Source organism: Eleutherodactylus coqui, chromosome 6 (assembly GCF_035609145.1).
Source record: "Eleutherodactylus coqui strain aEleCoq1 chromosome 6, aEleCoq1.hap1, whole genome shotgun sequence".
Lineage (NCBI taxonomy): Eukaryota > Metazoa > Chordata > Amphibia > Anura > Eleutherodactylidae > Eleutherodactylus > Eleutherodactylus coqui.
In genome coordinates, this window is record NC_089842.1 from 168,888,109 (window position 1) to 168,905,143 (window position 17,035).

General features: G+C 43.5%; 1 protein-coding gene across 1 annotated transcript in view; it reads right to left on the reverse strand.

Annotated features, from left to right (window-relative positions):
* Positions 1–1,120: 1,120 nt before the first annotated feature.
* The window catches only part of MTHFD1 (methylenetetrahydrofolate dehydrogenase, cyclohydrolase and formyltetrahydrofolate synthetase 1), a 63,861-nt gene continuing 47,946 nt past the window's right edge, over positions 1,121–17,035 (reverse strand). The window contains exons 17-28 of the mRNA XM_066608183.1: positions 15,941–16,017; positions 15,348–15,488; positions 15,158–15,226; positions 14,970–15,081; positions 14,747–14,886; positions 12,820–12,861; positions 9,032–9,132; positions 8,366–8,543; positions 8,170–8,277; positions 4,838–4,990; positions 2,039–2,143; positions 1,121–1,508 (exon numbers count right to left, since the gene is read on the reverse strand). Coding sequence (XP_066464280.1) covers positions 2,054–2,143; positions 4,838–4,990; positions 8,170–8,277; positions 8,366–8,543; positions 9,032–9,132; positions 12,820–12,861; positions 14,747–14,886; positions 14,970–15,081; positions 15,158–15,226; positions 15,348–15,488; positions 15,941–16,017 — 1,211 coding nt within the window. The 3' untranslated portion in view covers positions 1,121–1,508; positions 2,039–2,053. The remainder of the gene's footprint in view (positions 1,509–2,038; positions 2,144–4,837; positions 4,991–8,169; positions 8,278–8,365; positions 8,544–9,031; positions 9,133–12,819; positions 12,862–14,746; positions 14,887–14,969; positions 15,082–15,157; positions 15,227–15,347; positions 15,489–15,940; positions 16,018–17,035) is intronic.

Sequence of the window (17,035 nt, forward strand, 5' to 3'; positions counted from 1 at the left end):
GGAACCTCCAACAATCTAAGGGCTATTTCATATGACCGTATATCGGCTCGGTTTTCACGCCGAGCCGATATACGGTAGAAATAGGAAAGTCCCGCAGCACACCTAACACATACACTTCAGTGCAGAGGTTCCAGTCTGTATATGCCAAGCCACCTGTGGGGTCATGAACCAAACCCCAAATAAATGCAATGGTATTCAAGGAGGCAGCAGCATCAACGGTGTAGAGATTATAAAAAAAAAAGGGTTTTATTGCTCCATAAAATGGCGACGTTTCGACTTAATCTAAGTCTTTTTCGAGCCGATATACGGTGTCCTTGCCTGCAGGGGGGGGGGGGGGGGGGGGGAGGATGGAAGAGCCAGGAGCAGGAACTGAGCTCCCGCCCCCTCTCCACTATTTGCAATAGAAGTGGGCGAGATGGGAGCGGAGCCAAGTAACTGCACTTAGCTCCGCCCCGCCCATTGCAAATAGTGGCAAGGGGCGGGAGCTCAGTTCCTGCTCCTTCCATCCTCCCCCCACTGCAGACAAGGACACCGTATATCGGCTCGGCGTGAAAACCGAGCCGATATACGGTCGTCTAAATAAGCCCTAATTTTGATAGGCCATCCTGAGGCTAGACCATCAATAATTTACAACTTGGAGAACTCCCTTAATGCTTTGACTGCAAAGGATATAGGCATCCTTTTAAAATCTAGAATCTTAGCTTTAAACTTACATTACACCAGCTTTTCCCTTAGCAGCCTTCATCTCTAATTTTCAGTTAGCTGTTGGAATGTCTATGCGAGCAGCTCTCTATACTCTGCCCCCTCTCCTCTCCGCAGAGGTCAATGGGCAGCAGGAGTAATCACCTTCTTCCCCTTCCATCTTGCCATCTCTGTTACTATAGATGGCATCACTTGATAACAGGTAGTAGACAATAAGTAAGGGGAAGGACTTTAGAGGGCTTTTTCATTACAAACAAGTAATTTTAGGTAAAAATGCGATTTTCACTTTTGCTAGTTCTCATATTAAAAAAAGATGTCGCAAAGTGCAGTGACCATTTAACGTTACCAGAGCACTATACAAAATACATGGAAAAAAATGGATTAAAAACCAAAAAAAAAAACAACACAGACACATGAGACATGTAAAACCATGAAATATTTATCTTTTTGGCAGACTGGTAATGTCTAAAGGGGAAAAATACACTTAAAAGGGATATTCCCATTTCATAGCGACAAGATATGCCATAAATGTCTACAAGATGTGAGTCATAACTTACAAAAAAACTGGCCCTCTGACCTAATCTTGGCTCACCTCAGCTAGCTAGCTGGAGTCACCCTTTCCCATTCACTTCTATGTGAGTTACAGGAACAGTCTAGAACAGGCATTTTAGCTGTTTCCATAATCCCAGCCACCATGATTAAGAAAGGAATACCCCTTTTGCAAAAATTACTAAGTAATAAGACTTGAGCAGAACTTCCATTGAAACTCGTTCATGACGTCAATGCCGATTATTCAGAATCAGAACCTGGGAGGAGAATAGAAGAAATGTGGTTACAAAATTAATTGCTGGGTACGCTGTAATATATGTTGCACCCAGGGGTGTAGTTATAGGGGGCGTATAAGTGACAGTTGCAGCCAGCTTTGGTGCCTGATCAGATACAAAGTCTATCTCCTTTACTGGTGTATATTATAAATGATACATGGAAGGTGGTAGGCCTCATTATATATTTTGTATCAGGGCTCATCAGCTTCAATGTACTCCTCTAGCTGCACTTTAGTCTAAGTAAAGAGGCCACAGCAGCTTCTCAGACTAAACATGCACACTAATGCACAATGTACATCAGGTAGTCAGAGACATTATGTGCTGCTGTGATTGGCTGGTGCTGGTCATGTGGGCAGCAACGATTAATCAAAGCAGGTGTAGTGTCTTAAACTAATACTGCACACTAATGCACAATGTGCTTTGGGTAGTCAGAGAAGCCATGTGGCCATCTTTGTTTGTACAGGCCGGAGGGACCAGAATCTGGTAAACTGCTGGAGAATAATTGGCAATACCTGTAATGTGTCATTTTAAAACAGTCCATTAACTTGTTCTGTTACAGGATCCAGATCGATGTCATAGAAGCAGGGTCTGGTTGGCAGGCCAGGCATTGTGCTCATCTATAGAAAACAAGTGCTATGTCAGTATGGTTCAATATTCATAAAAAAATAAAATAAAAAAGACAAAGGCTGCCAGTAACCCCCAATGAGTCTTTCCCATGAAAAAAGTTTGAGGTTTAATTTCATATAAAACTGAAGTTTCATATACAATAAATCTTATTTATATACCACCAACTTATTCCGCAGTGCTTTCAGATACATTATTTATTTACCCCCCCCCCCCCCCCCCATCAAACTGGATACTCATCTTACCGGCCTCAGAAGGATGGAAGGCTGAGTCAACCTTGAGCCGGCTACCTGAACTCACAACCTTCAGGTCATGAGCGAGAGCTTAGGACTGCATTTCTGCTGCCTCAACACTCTGCGCCGAATATACCATTTTACTATACTAGGAGATTAGGATATTGCATTCTAAGCACCTATTCTGTGAATCCCTCCTTTTACGAGCAGCAGGGGATTGAAAGTCCTAATGGCTGCTCACTTGGCACCCCATAGAGATTACAGGGAGTGATTTTCCCTGATGGTGTAGAGAGCGATTTGGGTCATAGACATTAGATTGCTCACAATACATTTTCCCATTTCTGAAAGTGTCTCCAACGGTAAGACTACTTAAAGGGGTTGTGTGGTAAAGTTAAAAAAAAAATAAAGTATGTATGTATGTATGTATGTATGTATGTATGTATGTATGTATGTATGTATGTATGTATGTATGTATGTATGTATATATATATATATATATATATATATATATATATATATATATATATATATATATATATATATATATATATATAATTTTAAGAACTGGGCATGAGTTAAAAGAACAAAATAAAGCATACTCGGTAGTAGTCACCTGTCTTTCAGCGGTACAGCATGGGGCAACAGGTGCCGTTAGTTGGGCTCCAGGGAGGTGGCGTAGACAGGCAAACTTTATTTTGTTATTTTTTACTCCTGCTCAGCCCTTAATTTTTATTTTAAAAACACAGAACCCCCTTAAAGTAGGTTGTCCATGAGAATGTATTATAACCCATCTAAAAAGACATTGCTGGAAAAATCGTAGAGGAACTTCTGAGGGGTTTTTACATCTCCCCCGTACAAAAAAAAATAAAAAACGTATGCAATACAATATCTGTACCGCCAAGTGGTATAACTAAATATAATTTTATTTATTTTGACATAAAGACAAGTCCCAACACAACTACTTCAACAAATTATGGCTCTTGTAATGCGATGATGAGAATCACTTAGTGACAAGCCTTTTTTTGCCTTAAGGACTAAGAGGTTAAACTGGTTGCCTATGGTTACAAAAGATGGCGTTCTATGTCTGGTATAGCAGCTCATGACTGTGAATGCGGCTGACAGCCAGGTTTATGATACTAAGTATAATGGGCTATTTATAAATTTGGCGAAAACCTAAGCAACAGACATCTTAAGATGTCTCCTACCAAGAGTGAGAACATAGAAGTAATTAACAGGAAAGCAGATCCTTAAAACTGGTGATCTCATCCTATTTTATGTGTGAATCACTGGCTTTGGATGGCAAACTAACATGGTGAGAAATAATATACATAACTAATAATTGGCACCATTTTTCACATAAACTCTGTATATTTAAAGTATGGCCAAAAGACACTGGCTGGTGAGGGTTAAATTTACTGGATGGTTAAAAACAGATAGTGTACTACGAAACTATAAGGCCGCTCACACATGCACTTGTAAAAACGCTGCGTTTTTTACAGCTGCGCTGACATGCGTTTTTGACGGCGTTTGACCGAGTTTTCAGCCTAGTTCTAAAAACGCTGATCATGCCAGAGCTGAAAAAAAAAAAATGTAGTCAAAGACAAGGTAACCACATTGTACCGCGTTTTCAACAGAGCTGAAAACGCACCCCATTCATTTCAATAGGCAAAGCATTGAGTTTTTTAAAATGCAGAAACACATGAAAATAGGACAGCACTCGAAAAATGCAGCATTAAAAACGTTGCGTTTTAGCACACGTCTGAGAAACCCCATTAAAATCAATGGTAGTGACTGACAGCGTTTAGCGCTGCGCTGAAAACGCAGCATTAAACATTGGAAAAAACGCATGTGACTGGTATAAAGGGGCATTTTTCCAAATCAAAAGGTCCCGAAGTTTTAAAATTTTACAGTTTTTCATATAAAAATTTGTATAAAATGTTAAGCAACTGTAGATACAACTGCTACAGCCTGTATTATTTTCCAAAGCCGCATTCACAGTTCTGCTAGCCTCAGAGCTGAAATCCCCAAGCATTTCTTTCTGATTCAATGCGAGAACAGAGATTAATCTGGCAAGCGTTCTCTTTACATCCAGCACTCTACGATCACCTGAATTACGGAACTGGAAGGCTCAATAATCTGATATAGGAATAACTATATAGGAGCCGAGATACGCTGTTAGAGGCACATCTGACAACAAGATTGTTGACAGTTTCCGATAACAGTCAGCAGAGATCTAGCTTTAAACCATAGAGACCAACTCAAAATTAGTGCTCAAATACACACATATATATATATATATATATATATATATATATATATATATATATATATATATATATATATATATATATATATATATATATATATATATATATATATATATATATATACACACACACACACACATACACACACATACACACACACACACACACACTTTTACATATTTCTTACCGTTCCAACCAATGGGTACAGGAATCCAGCCCCAACACTGGCCCTTATGTCACGGATAGGCAGGATGAAGCCTTTTGGTGCACCTTTCAGCTCTGGGTTATGAGACAACGACAGATGGGTCTTTGCCATGCATATTGGCAGATTTGCAAATCCCTGTATAAAAGGAGTAAAGAAAGCAAATCTAAAACTTCCCATTTTTCTCCTATGAGATATTTGGTCAGCCACAATGGAGTTGTCCTGGCAACAGCCGAGCCTCTGATAAACACGTATAAAGCTTAGATGAATAAATGACTCAGTAGTTCCTCTACATCCAGTGTTACTTTCAGCTAATTATCTAATAACTAACAAAGACACATTATGATGCTATTACACAAGCACTACTGGTCTTTGTTAAAGCTCCTGATTAAAGGCCCATTTATATGGAGTGAAGATCGCTCAAAGGACAGTTTGAGTGACAGCTTTGAGCGATCATTTTGCATAAACTATTAAGTAGCTACTCAGCTACTTAATAGCTATTTAGTGTGCAACTGAACCAGTCGATGAAAGCAGTTAATAGCTCAAGGGCTCTTATCTGCATTCAGATCCTTTGTTCTCCACGGGGAAACAATGCTACCAGCACTACCCATGGAGAACTGCTGATAAGACTGCACAATAATTTTTAGATTGGCCTGATTTTAAGGATCAGCTAGCAGTGCACGAAAAAAGCACGATGGTCGTGCATTTAGATGCAGCGATGATTGCTGAAACAATCGCTTTTTAGCAATTTTTGAGCGATCCTGGCTCCATGTAAATGGGACTTTGCTGTTAATTGCAGGAGGTTTCTACACATGCAGCTGATATTCTATCCAATGTTGATGAGCAATGGCAGTATTACCGGCAAGATAGTCAGCCACTGGCCGACACAGGTCACTGGAGTTTCAGACGCATGCTGTTACCACAGTGTGAAAACTCGGCCTCATTGACTATACCATTTAAATCAGTGGGCAAGCTAATCATTGATCAGGAATGTTAAAAAGATTAAACTTCTTCATATGGTTTCCACTGATACTGCAGGGAAACTTAAAAAGGGGTTGCCCTGGGGTTGTTCTACAGTTTGTAAAAGTGCATCCAAATTTGTTAAAATAAAAGTAGGAGCTACCATGTTACCCCAAAAATAAGACCCCATCATATTAATTTTTGCCCCAAAAGAGGCGCTGGGTTTTATTTTCGGGGGAAATCTTATATACTTATCTAGTAGGCTCGGTCCAGGTCCCTCCCCCTTCTCCCCAGAGCTCCGACACGCTGAGGGTGGCATCGATTGGCCAATTCATAAATCCTGCCTCCTTAACACGATTGCTGTGATTGGTTCTTCAACCACTGCTCAACTAATCACAGCCATCGCATTGGTTCATCACGCGCTGCACTGAGCAGTGCTTGAAAACCAGCAGAGCCATCGCTTCCTGGAGGTGGGATTTATGAATCCCGTAACCAGGAAGTGATCTTCTGTGGGTGAACGAGGACTGCAGGATGCACAGAGGAACTCCGGAGAGCAGTGGGAGGACCCAGTCCAAGAATGCTAGGTAATGTATTCCTTTTTTTATGCACTGCAGCTAGGGCTTTTATTTCAAGCCTCCCCCCCAAAAAAACAGGGTAGGGCTTTATTTCAGAGCAGGTCTTATTTTTGGGGAAACAAGGTACTTACCTGTCTTCTTCCCTGGTAATCCAGTACTGCAGCCCTGTGGGCATCCCAGTCTTTATTTTGAAATGGCTACCATCTGACCTCTACAACCAATCTGAAGCCAAAGCGGTCTGGTGCCGTTCACCTGGTACCACCACTCAGATGCTGGGAGCTATGAAGCCAGGAGAAAAGCACCTGCAGCAGTCAGTCAGTAGCTGTTCCAAAACAAAGATCTAGAGGATTGTAACGCTGCAGCACTGTTTTGCTGAGGGAGAGGACCGGAAATCCCTTTTTATTTTTTAACAGATTTAAGTACATTTTTAAGAAAATTGTATAACACCCAGACAACACACTTAAAGGGGTTGCCCTGTCACTTGCAAAATAACAGATATACTTACCTCTCCATGGACGCTGCAGTCCCGGAGATTCCTATGACAGATGTCACAAAAAAATCAGTTGACTGCTGCAGCCAATGAGAGGCTGCAGTGTCATCATCTATTCTCCTGGCATTGGTGTTCACATCCAGAGCGTCATAACACCAAAAGTATAAGAATGCAACACTGCAGCCTCTCATTAGCAGCAGTGTCCCTTCAGTTCTTGGGACATCACTTTTCACAATAAACTCTGGGATCACAGCATCTCCTGGGCAATGGATTCCTGGAGATCCTTCTACTCGGTTTCCCCGAAAATAAGACCCACCCAGTAAATAAGCCCTAGCCAAATTTTCCTGGAAGCTTGAAATAGAAGCCCTACCCCAAAAATAAAACCCCAATTACACTACATAAAAAATAAAAAATAAAAAAAAAATTACCTAGCAGGCACAGTTAAAGTCCCTCCCCGCTGCTCTCTAGAGGTTCGATGTCTGAGATTGGTTCTGCGACCGTTGCTCAGCCAATTAATGCAGAGCTGGACAAACCAATCTCAGACATCTAGAGGTTCAGCGCAGTTCCCGCAGTCTTCAGCTGTTCGTACATCACTTCCTAGTTATGGGATTCATAAATCCCACCTCCAGGAAGCGATGTCTGAGATTGGTTTATCCAGCTCTGCATTAATTGGCTGAGCAACGGTCGCAGAACCAATCTCAGAGATCGAATTTGTTTATCCAGCGCTGCATCCATTGGCTGAGCAGTGGTCGAAGAACCAAATCACAGTCATCACTTCCTAGAGGCAGGATTTATGAATCCCGTAACCAGGAAGTGATGATGCATGAGCGGCCGAGGACTGCGGGACGCCCGTCGGAGCTGTGGAAAGCAGCGGGAGGGATCTGGACTGAGCCTGCAAAGTATAATAAGACCTCCCCCAAAAATAACACCTAGTGCCTCTTTTGGGGGCAAAAAAACAATATAAGACAGTGTCTTGTTTTCGGGGGAAACACAGTACGTGCTTGTTTTTATACACAACCTAAAAATATCAGCGTGTCTCTTCCATTCTGTGAGCATTATCTTGAATTTTACTAAAAGTGGTAATGTTCCTGGCTAGCCGTAATTATCTCTTGGACAGTGCCTCTAGTGAGTGCTATTCCAAAAGAGAACCACTATATTTTATAAAGACATAATCCTGAGATCACATCTCTATATAGTTACGCATATTAGCAGCTCTCCAGTGATTAAAAGAGCTTTCATTTCATAACGATGTATTGGGCAATATCCATAAACCAAGTGCTGCATTAACTCACCTGCTTAGTGTAGAGCTCAGCCTTTTTCTGAGCCTCGGGGAGCAGTTCTATGTCATCGGCACCATATATCTTCTGGGCAATTATCCTGATCTTATCAGCAATAGGCAACTAGGCAGAAAAAAGGGAACAGTGAGAACAGTCCATCTAATTCCACCTAAAGCAGTAAGAATACTATATGGTCAGGGCTGAGCCATACCTCCACATCATAAAGGAACTTAAATTTGCTCTGAGCCAGAGATGCATTCTGGACCGCCCGGCCCAGATCTACCGCTCCTTTTCCACCTTCTGCCCAGTGAGTGCATTTCACAGCATCAAAAGCCCCAGCATCCTTAGCCAGGCGACAAACGAGGTCCAGTTCAGCTTGCGTGTCTGTTCTAGAGGCAAAAACGTAATACAATTCCCCCGTTATCCAGACATGATATTCACTATACACAACAATTACAGCTCCCAAGACTATTACATAAGTATAAAGTAAATATTAGAGCACATGGACATCATAGATGTGATGCTCCACCCCAAATGGGAGGGGCTACTCCCACACCTGAATCCCCCCACCCCCCGGAAAAAAAAAAAAAGCAGTTGGTACTCTGGCAAACGAAGTCACTTCAGGGACTGCCATTTATTTAGGCTCTATAATACTACATTTTTCCTGTACCAGCTGCTACAAAGGTAAATAAGCAGATGATGGCAATGTTCCCAGCAAAAACAGCTGGTTGCTGGGGTTCTCAGGAGCTGCGCTCATAATGAAGAAGTTGCCTGTGATCAGACAAGCCCTTTATTACTATATAACAAACTAATCAAAGCCCAATTTTAATCCCCAGCTTAAAAAGCACAATAGAAAGCTTAAACTAATGGTCCTTACTTGAAAGCGTTAACAGCAATAACCACAGGTACGCCAAACATGGTGGCATTCTCAATCTGTTTATTTAGATTACTGCAGCCTTTTTCCAGCAGCTCCAAGTTCTAAAGGAGAAAAAAAATCCAAATTACAACACCAATTACACTGGGTATTTAACACTATTTTTGTGTTACCCAGGTCATATCTAACTATTAAAGGGGTTGTCCCGAGGCAAAACATCAAAATTTTAAATTAGCCCATTCCCCCTGTCACCATCATAAAATTCTTCTCCCAAGATGGCCGCCGGTCTTTTCCCAGGGATGCACTGCGGTTTTCTCCCATGGTGCACCGCGGGTCTTCTCCCATGGTGCACCATGGGCTCTGTGCGTTCCATTGCCGATTCCAGCCTCCTGATTGATCCAGCCACGTGACGGGGCGGAGCTACGCGATGACGCGTAGAAGGGGGCGGAGCCAGAACGCCACTCGTGCCCGGACGCATATTAGCAGTTTACGCTTAGGTTAAGCAGCGCTGCTGATTAGAGCCACCTGATTGGCTCTTTGGCACATGACTACACAGCGTGCATGCGCATTGCCTTCAGCAGCCGTGCACTACACACTACAGTTAAGCAGACGTACACTACACTTAAGCAGCACGGGGTTAGGGTTTAGGGTTAGGTGTAGGGTTAGTTTTAGTGTTTAGGGTTAGGGTTAGGTAATCCTAACCCTAAACCTAACCCCGTGCTGCTTAAGTGTAGTGTGTAGTGCACGTCTGCTTAACTGTAGTGTGTAGTGCACGGCTGCTGAAGGCAATGCGCATGCACGCTGTGTAGTCACCTAAGCGTAAACTGCTAATATGCTGCCCGGACTGACCAGAAGAGAGAAGACCCTTCTGCGCAAGCACGTCTAATCGGGCTATTAGACGCTGAAATTAGATGGAGCCATGGAGACGGGGACGCTAGCAACGAAGTGGGTAAGTGAATAACTTCTATATGGCTCATATTTAATGCACGATGTACATTACAAAGTGCATTAATATGGCCATACAGAAGTGTATAACCCCACTTGCTTTCGTGAGACAACCCCTTTAATGTGCTTTTTAGAGTCATAATTTTGGTTTTGTACCAAATTAGCAGGTATTTTAGATAGCTCTATATTCTATGCACCATATCACTACACGCATGGCTCCCAATGGTGGCAGATTGAAACACACGTCATTGCGCACAGTACATGCATCTGTTTTTGCAAGTCTGGGGCTGCCTTGAAATCTAAAGTACGGACTCAGCAAACTTTAACATGACAGCACGTTTTAATTTTCTATGCCATAATTTTTTTTACCCATTCACTTGCTTTACAATCGATTTAGTTGTGTTAAGAGAACACTAGCTTTTAATTACTTAAGATAACTTTCTTCAACAAGTTATCAGAGACAAGCTAAACTCTAGTACATAAGTATACTTTTTGTTATATGCAGGAGACAATCAGAAGTATCTGCATAAAGCTCCATTTACACAGAATGAATGTCGGGCAAACTATGCCCGACACTTGTCCCTGTGTTTCCTCGCTCCCGTGCTCCTGCATGGGAGCTAGCAGAGCTGTCACGTTCATGGAGCGGCCAGCAGGGGGGCGGGGCAGTGCAGGAGATTTCTCTCCTCTCACTCCCCCGCCCCCTCTTCACTACTAAATGGCTGCTATTTAAACTGAGCGAGGAGTGAGAGGAGAGAAAGCTTTCCAATTTACATTGCTTTTCAACTTGTCGCGTCTTCAAGGTGTCTTACTTGCTGTCACTGAATTGAAACATTATTTATGATCAAAAGTTACAAACTAGTCCTAAGGATCAACTAGGCGGTTAAGCCGGCTGAACTAGATGGACATGGTCTTCATTCGGCCTTACATACTATGTTACTATGTTCGTACTAGTGACATTATTGATGCTATAGCCAGGGGCACCTGAATGCCCACAATAATGTAGCTCCAGCAGAGCCAGGTTTCATCATACAGCAGCACAATATAATAGGTGTGAAGGGTAGGTGCCAAATTTTCCAGGTGCTGCAAAACTGTATAATCTTCGACCATTAGCAGTAAGCTATAAATGCAGACTACGGCTCAGTCTGTTACGCGTGCAGAGCAAATGTCTGCTTATTGCAAGGTTGCTGTGCTATCACAGGCAGCTGTCAGGGAAGGACAATGATGAGAAAATCATCAAGGCAGCTATTTCACTGCTTGTGTGGGAGTAGAAATGATGCCTATAAGACTGTGCCCTCGACGTCATTCTGCCTAATCACAGCCACGTTACCAGGAATTACAGCACAGTTTTATATAAAGATGTGAAGTAAGACAAGATTTTTTTACCTCCCATACAATCGCTCTCTAGGCTCATTTACTGGGGAATGAAGACCGTGGGTATAGCTACTGTCATTAGGTGGCAGACACTAAGCAGAAAGTATTCGCTCCTCTTACTAGCACCAAGCTAAAAAGGTTTGTATGCAAGCAGTAGGGTATTAAAAGAAAAAAAAAAGTCAATATAGAAGAATTTTAAGAACTATTAAAACCATAACTCAGCGTAGCACTAGGTGCAACTGCAAAGAGAACGCTCCATCAGGGAGGAATATATGTGAAAGTACTGGGTGGGTATGTTGTACCACAGACTGGGTGGGTACTGTGTTCCCCAATGAACGAGACCAGAAGGATTTTACGGTAAGTACAAAAACCTTTTTTTCTCGTCCGTATCATCAGGGGACATAGCTGAAGACCATGGGATGTTCCCAAGCAGTCCCTCGGGGCCAGGATAAGTATAAAAGGACGCATGCGGTCAGTTTATAGCAGTCTGTAAAACTCTTCGCCCAAGGGAAGAGTCTTCGAATGCAATAGTATGCGCCCTATAAAACTTTGAAAAGGTGTATAAAGAGGTCCATGTAGCGGCCTTACACGCTTGAACAGCAGGAAGCACCATTGTGTACCGCACACGAGGCACCTACTGTTCGAGTAGAATGCGCTGTAGCACGGAAGGGAGGAATAGGTCCGTAAGGCTTGCATTAGATTCGGTTTGCGAACAGCGCGTTTTCTCCGATGAACTACGGAGGGGCAAAATTTAGGCAGGACAATGTATTCATTGGGGTGGAATACTGACAACACTTTAGGTAGGAAGGAGGGGACAGGAAACAGGACCACCTTGCCATGCTGAAAGGCAGAAAATGGAGGTTTGGACGACAAGGTTGTGAACTCGAAAACCTGGCCGAGTTCACTGCCAAAACTGGAATGTTTTGTTTCAAAACTGCACGCGGTCACGATTTTTAATTTTATCGTGACTGCACATCGATTGCTACATGTGGTTTCACCTTCATATAGGCAGCTGGAAGCAATTACTATGCCATCAAGTAAGTAGAAGTGTTCAGTGTGTGGGATGCATTGTATATGAAAGCCCCCCCTCCCCTCCTTATGCCATTAGAATAGAATGGCTGGCACTTGTCATTCCCTCGGTGGGCCCGTTAAAAAGTATTAAAATGGTTCTTATTTATTAAAATACAAAATTGTAACGTTTGAGACCCTGATATGATTATCTTAACTTACCTTCCCGTTCTGATAAGTGGTGTTCAGGAATATTAGTATGAATGTTAAGCTGGGAGCAGTGCTCATAGCAGAATGATTAGTACTTGACTCAGGTGCAGAAAATTGATGTGAATAAAGCTAGTTTCAGGGCAAACAAAGCAGCAGTAGGAAAGCGCTTCAGCGTGAAACACAAGCAAATGACTGAATCTCTCGCTGGTCTATTTATAGGGCAGCAATAGAAAAAACCCTGCTACTTCTAGGCTCACCTCTTGTGTATACTCCTTGGGGAGAGGGACTCCTGCAGTAACCTGGAAGAAAGAACAAAAGCACCTCTAAAATAACATGCACTTCCAAATATACCTGGTATGCACATCGTGATGGTTAGTTGGTTTGTGTCCTGTGTAAGGGTCCTTTTACATGGAAACCAAAAAAGAGAAGAGAAGGGGGAGCGACCCCTATTAGGGATGTGATTAGAGATGAGCGAGTATACTCGCTAAGGCACATTACTCGAGTGAGTAGCGCCTTAGCCGAGTATCTCCCCGCTCGTCTCTAAAGATTCAGGGGCCGGCGGGGGAGAGCGGAGGGGAGATCTCTCTCTCCCTCTCTCCCCCCCCCCCCCCTTCCCGCAACTCACCTGACACCGGCCCCCCAATCTTTAGAGACGAGCGGGGAGATACTCGGCTAAGGCACTAATTGTCCGAGTAATGTGCCTAAGCGAGTATACTCGCTCATCTCTAGATGTGATCCTAATAATCAGAATCGTTTTTTGTAGAATAGTAAGTAGGGTGCCGCCAGTCTCCTTTTTACAATGAATCACTTTTACATGGAACGCCTCTTGGGTGCTTCTGTGCCTGACAATCATCCCAGCGATGATAGTCAGTAAATTTAAGCTAGTACAGATAGTCCCCTAGTTACAAACAGGTTCCATTCCAGGAAGCAGTTCATAGGTGCATTTGTTCGTATGTCTCAACAAACCCGGAGATCGCAGGTGGATCCCGCTCCATAAAGCGCTGGGTGCAGGCTGTTTCTTACAGCAGATAACCAGCCGCATCAGCTCCAACGAGCCATGCCGCTGCGCTCACTGGTGCTGTTAATGCTGCTGTCAGAACTGATGGAGGCATTTAAAGAGTTAAAGGGGTTGTCCCGCGAAAGCAAGTGGGGTTAAACACTTCTGTATGGCCATATTAATGCACTTTGTAATATACATCGTGCATTAAATATTGGCCATACAGAAGTTATATACTTACACCCTCCGGTGTTGGTGTCCCCGTCTCCATGGCACCGACCGAAGCCTTCTTCCGCCTGGATTAGACGCGCTTGCGCAGTCTGCTTCTTCTGTCCCGCTGAAGGGGCCGCTCCGCGAGCACGCCGGAGCGGGACAGAAGAGGGCAGACTGCGCAAGCGCATCTAATCCAGGCAGAAGAAGGCTTCGGTTGGCGCCATGGAGACGGGGACGCCAACACCGGAGGGGGTAAGTATATAACTTCTGTATGGCCAATATTTAATGCACGATGTATATTACAAAGTGCATTAATATGGCCATACAGAAGTGCTTAACCCCACTTGCTTTTGCGGGACAACCCCTTTAACCATTCTGATGAGCACCTCGGCTTGTCAGAGCTGTTGCGTCCGGGTGTTAGCTATAAAAAAACAACAAACAAAAAACACCCGATAGTCGGGGGGTCCTGTACAGCCTCCCGCGATAAGATCTGAAAGGCCCCAGGGCTGCCTATGCAGAGTACCTGTGAAGCCGTGCGATAGAATGCCCATCTGATCACTGCACAGTATGAGGTAATGCTATAGCATCATACTGCAGGACAGGCTTGTTCGTATCTAGTGAAGTTCATAACTCGAACATTCGCAAGTAGAGGAGTACCCGTACACGCATTTTTATGACTACAGATAAATTCTGTGTACTGTCATCCTTCAATAATCTACTGTAGCTTCCATAGTTTCCTGTTCATATAATAACAATCAGCCAAAGCAAAATAGAGCATGCTGCCATTTTCCCTCCGCTCGTGGAATACAAATTCGTATCCATAAAGAAAGCAAAAAGGCAAATTTGCTGCTTTGCAATGCAAGCATTTTGCTGCAGTTCCTCCGCATGCATTCAACAATTGGAATGTATGAAGTTGGCCTAAACGTACACACTCTTTATGAAATCAAAGCCTTTTACAGAAGTATAGTACTCACCATTGGACCTCCCCCATGCATCTTCAGTGCCCGCACTGTAGCTACCAAAACCACCACATGGGGGCGCAAACCAGAATATCTGCATTTGATATCGAAAAATTTTTCCATTCCAATATCAGCTCCAAAGCCGGCCTCAGTCACTGCAAGATAATGATATAAGCAAGATTATGACAGCAAAAAAAAAAAAAAAGAAGATAAAAATTTCCACAAATGGGATATTCACCAACAAATCCTTCTGGTCCAACCAATTTTAGTGCAATTTTATCAGCCAAAATAGAGGAGTTTCCATGTGCAATATTGGCAAAAGGTCCAGCATGAACAAACACCGGATTTCCCTGTTAAATATTAAATCATTTTTAGTTACAGACCCAGAGAAGAGGTAATCACCCTGAACAATTGGATAGTGCTTACCTCCAATGTCTGCATCAGATTGGGTTTTACTGCATCTTTCATCAAGACGGCCAGAGCACCACTTACTCCCTGTGAAGATGGGGTTCAAGGGTCATTTGTGTCTCCAAAGTATGAACCTCTTTATGGTTTACAGTACAAATCCCTCGCACTGGATTAGGGATCGATCTCCTCCCCTTCCTAAATGTCTTACCAAGTCTTCTGTGCTGATGGGAGCTCCTTGTTTGCTAGAAGCCACCACCATTTTACCCAACCGTATCCTCATGTCATTCAGACCATCGGTGAGCGCCAAGACAGCCATGATTTCACTTGCAACAGAGATGTCAAACTGTGCCTACACCACAGAGAAATAAATACAGGACAGGCTTATAACCAAATGTATGGGTTGTCCCATCTACAGACTAGAAGAGGAAAGGGGCAGCATATGTTGTACCAATGTTTGGGTAGAGGTAGCAGACGGTGAAGAATTTCCTTTTACTTATATAGCACTGTAAAATATCACTTGCAACAGTCCCCATCTTCATGGGGATCCTAATCTAATTTCCGTTCTCAGACACATGCATATAGAATGCTTTAGGAGAGTGAAGTGAAAACTGCATAGACACAGGGAGAACCTTACAAACTCCATACAGAAGTTGTGGACCTTCCAACTGCAGGACAACAGTGCAACTACTGAATCACCATGCTGCCCAACAACAATGGCTCCCCAAGCTGCACTGCCCAAACACAGGACCCTCAACACATGCATGTTACAGTCCCATCTTCATGACTTTTAAAGTAAATTACCGTCCTTGTGAAGCCCTTCTCTGTTGGAGACTGGCCGATGGTCATCTTCCGAAGGAATCGATCATTTGTGTCCATTACTAGATAAAAAGAAAAAAAGCAGGAGTGTTACACAATTCTGTGTCCTTGGCAGGTCTTTCTTTTTACATAAGGATGAGAAGTTTACATAGGAATATCTTATTGCGACTGCTTGTTTGCAGTGAATGTAGGCGGGCGGGCTGAAGATTGCCATTATGTAATCTAGTACACCTCACAGAATGTTCGCCTCGATTAGGCTAAGCAAATTTATTAAGACCAGCATTTCAAATGCCAGTCTTAGGCTGGGTTCACACGGGCCGGATTCCCGCCGGAAATCTCGCGGTTTGGTCGTAGCAAAAAACCGCAAGATTTCCGCCGGGAGAAGCGCCGCGGAAAAACCCGCGGCGGCTTTGAAGCGGTCCGGCCGCTCGCTCTTCCGCTGCGGACGATGGTCCCATAGAGGAGAGCGCGGCCGCAGCGGAAAGAAAAAAGAATGGACATGCTGCTGTCGGCAAAGCCGCGCCGCGGTTCCGGCCGGTTTAACCGCAGCGGATTGGCTGCCCCGTGTGGACGAGATTTCTGAGAAATCTCGTCCACATGGCTGGCTAATCCCGAGATTAGCGGCCGCAAATCCGCCCTGTGTGAACCCAGCCTTAATATTTCAGCCGACACACGGCTGTTCATGTATTAGGCGCTGCTCATGACCTACTCAGAAATGTATGCCAGGTCCAATATGGTGTTCATTTCTGGTATAGTTTATACCAGTTTCTGGCATAGATGTGTTGGTCCAAGACGGCCATGCACCTCACAAAATCCAAGCACCTTTTTAAATAGATGCTATAAAAAAAGGCATCTGTTTAATCCAGAAGCATCATAAGAAACATCTAACATACATTTACTGGATGCCACAGAGCGTCATTTGTCACCCAAAGGCTATACAGAAAATAAATTTGCATTGTTTTTCATTTTTTGCGGTACATTGATGTACACGGGCAAGATGGAAGCCAAGCGTATGCAAGCTGTGCCTGAGATTGCCCATGTGCTGAGTGGTGGGGCAGTGGACACTATGTTCTACTCTCA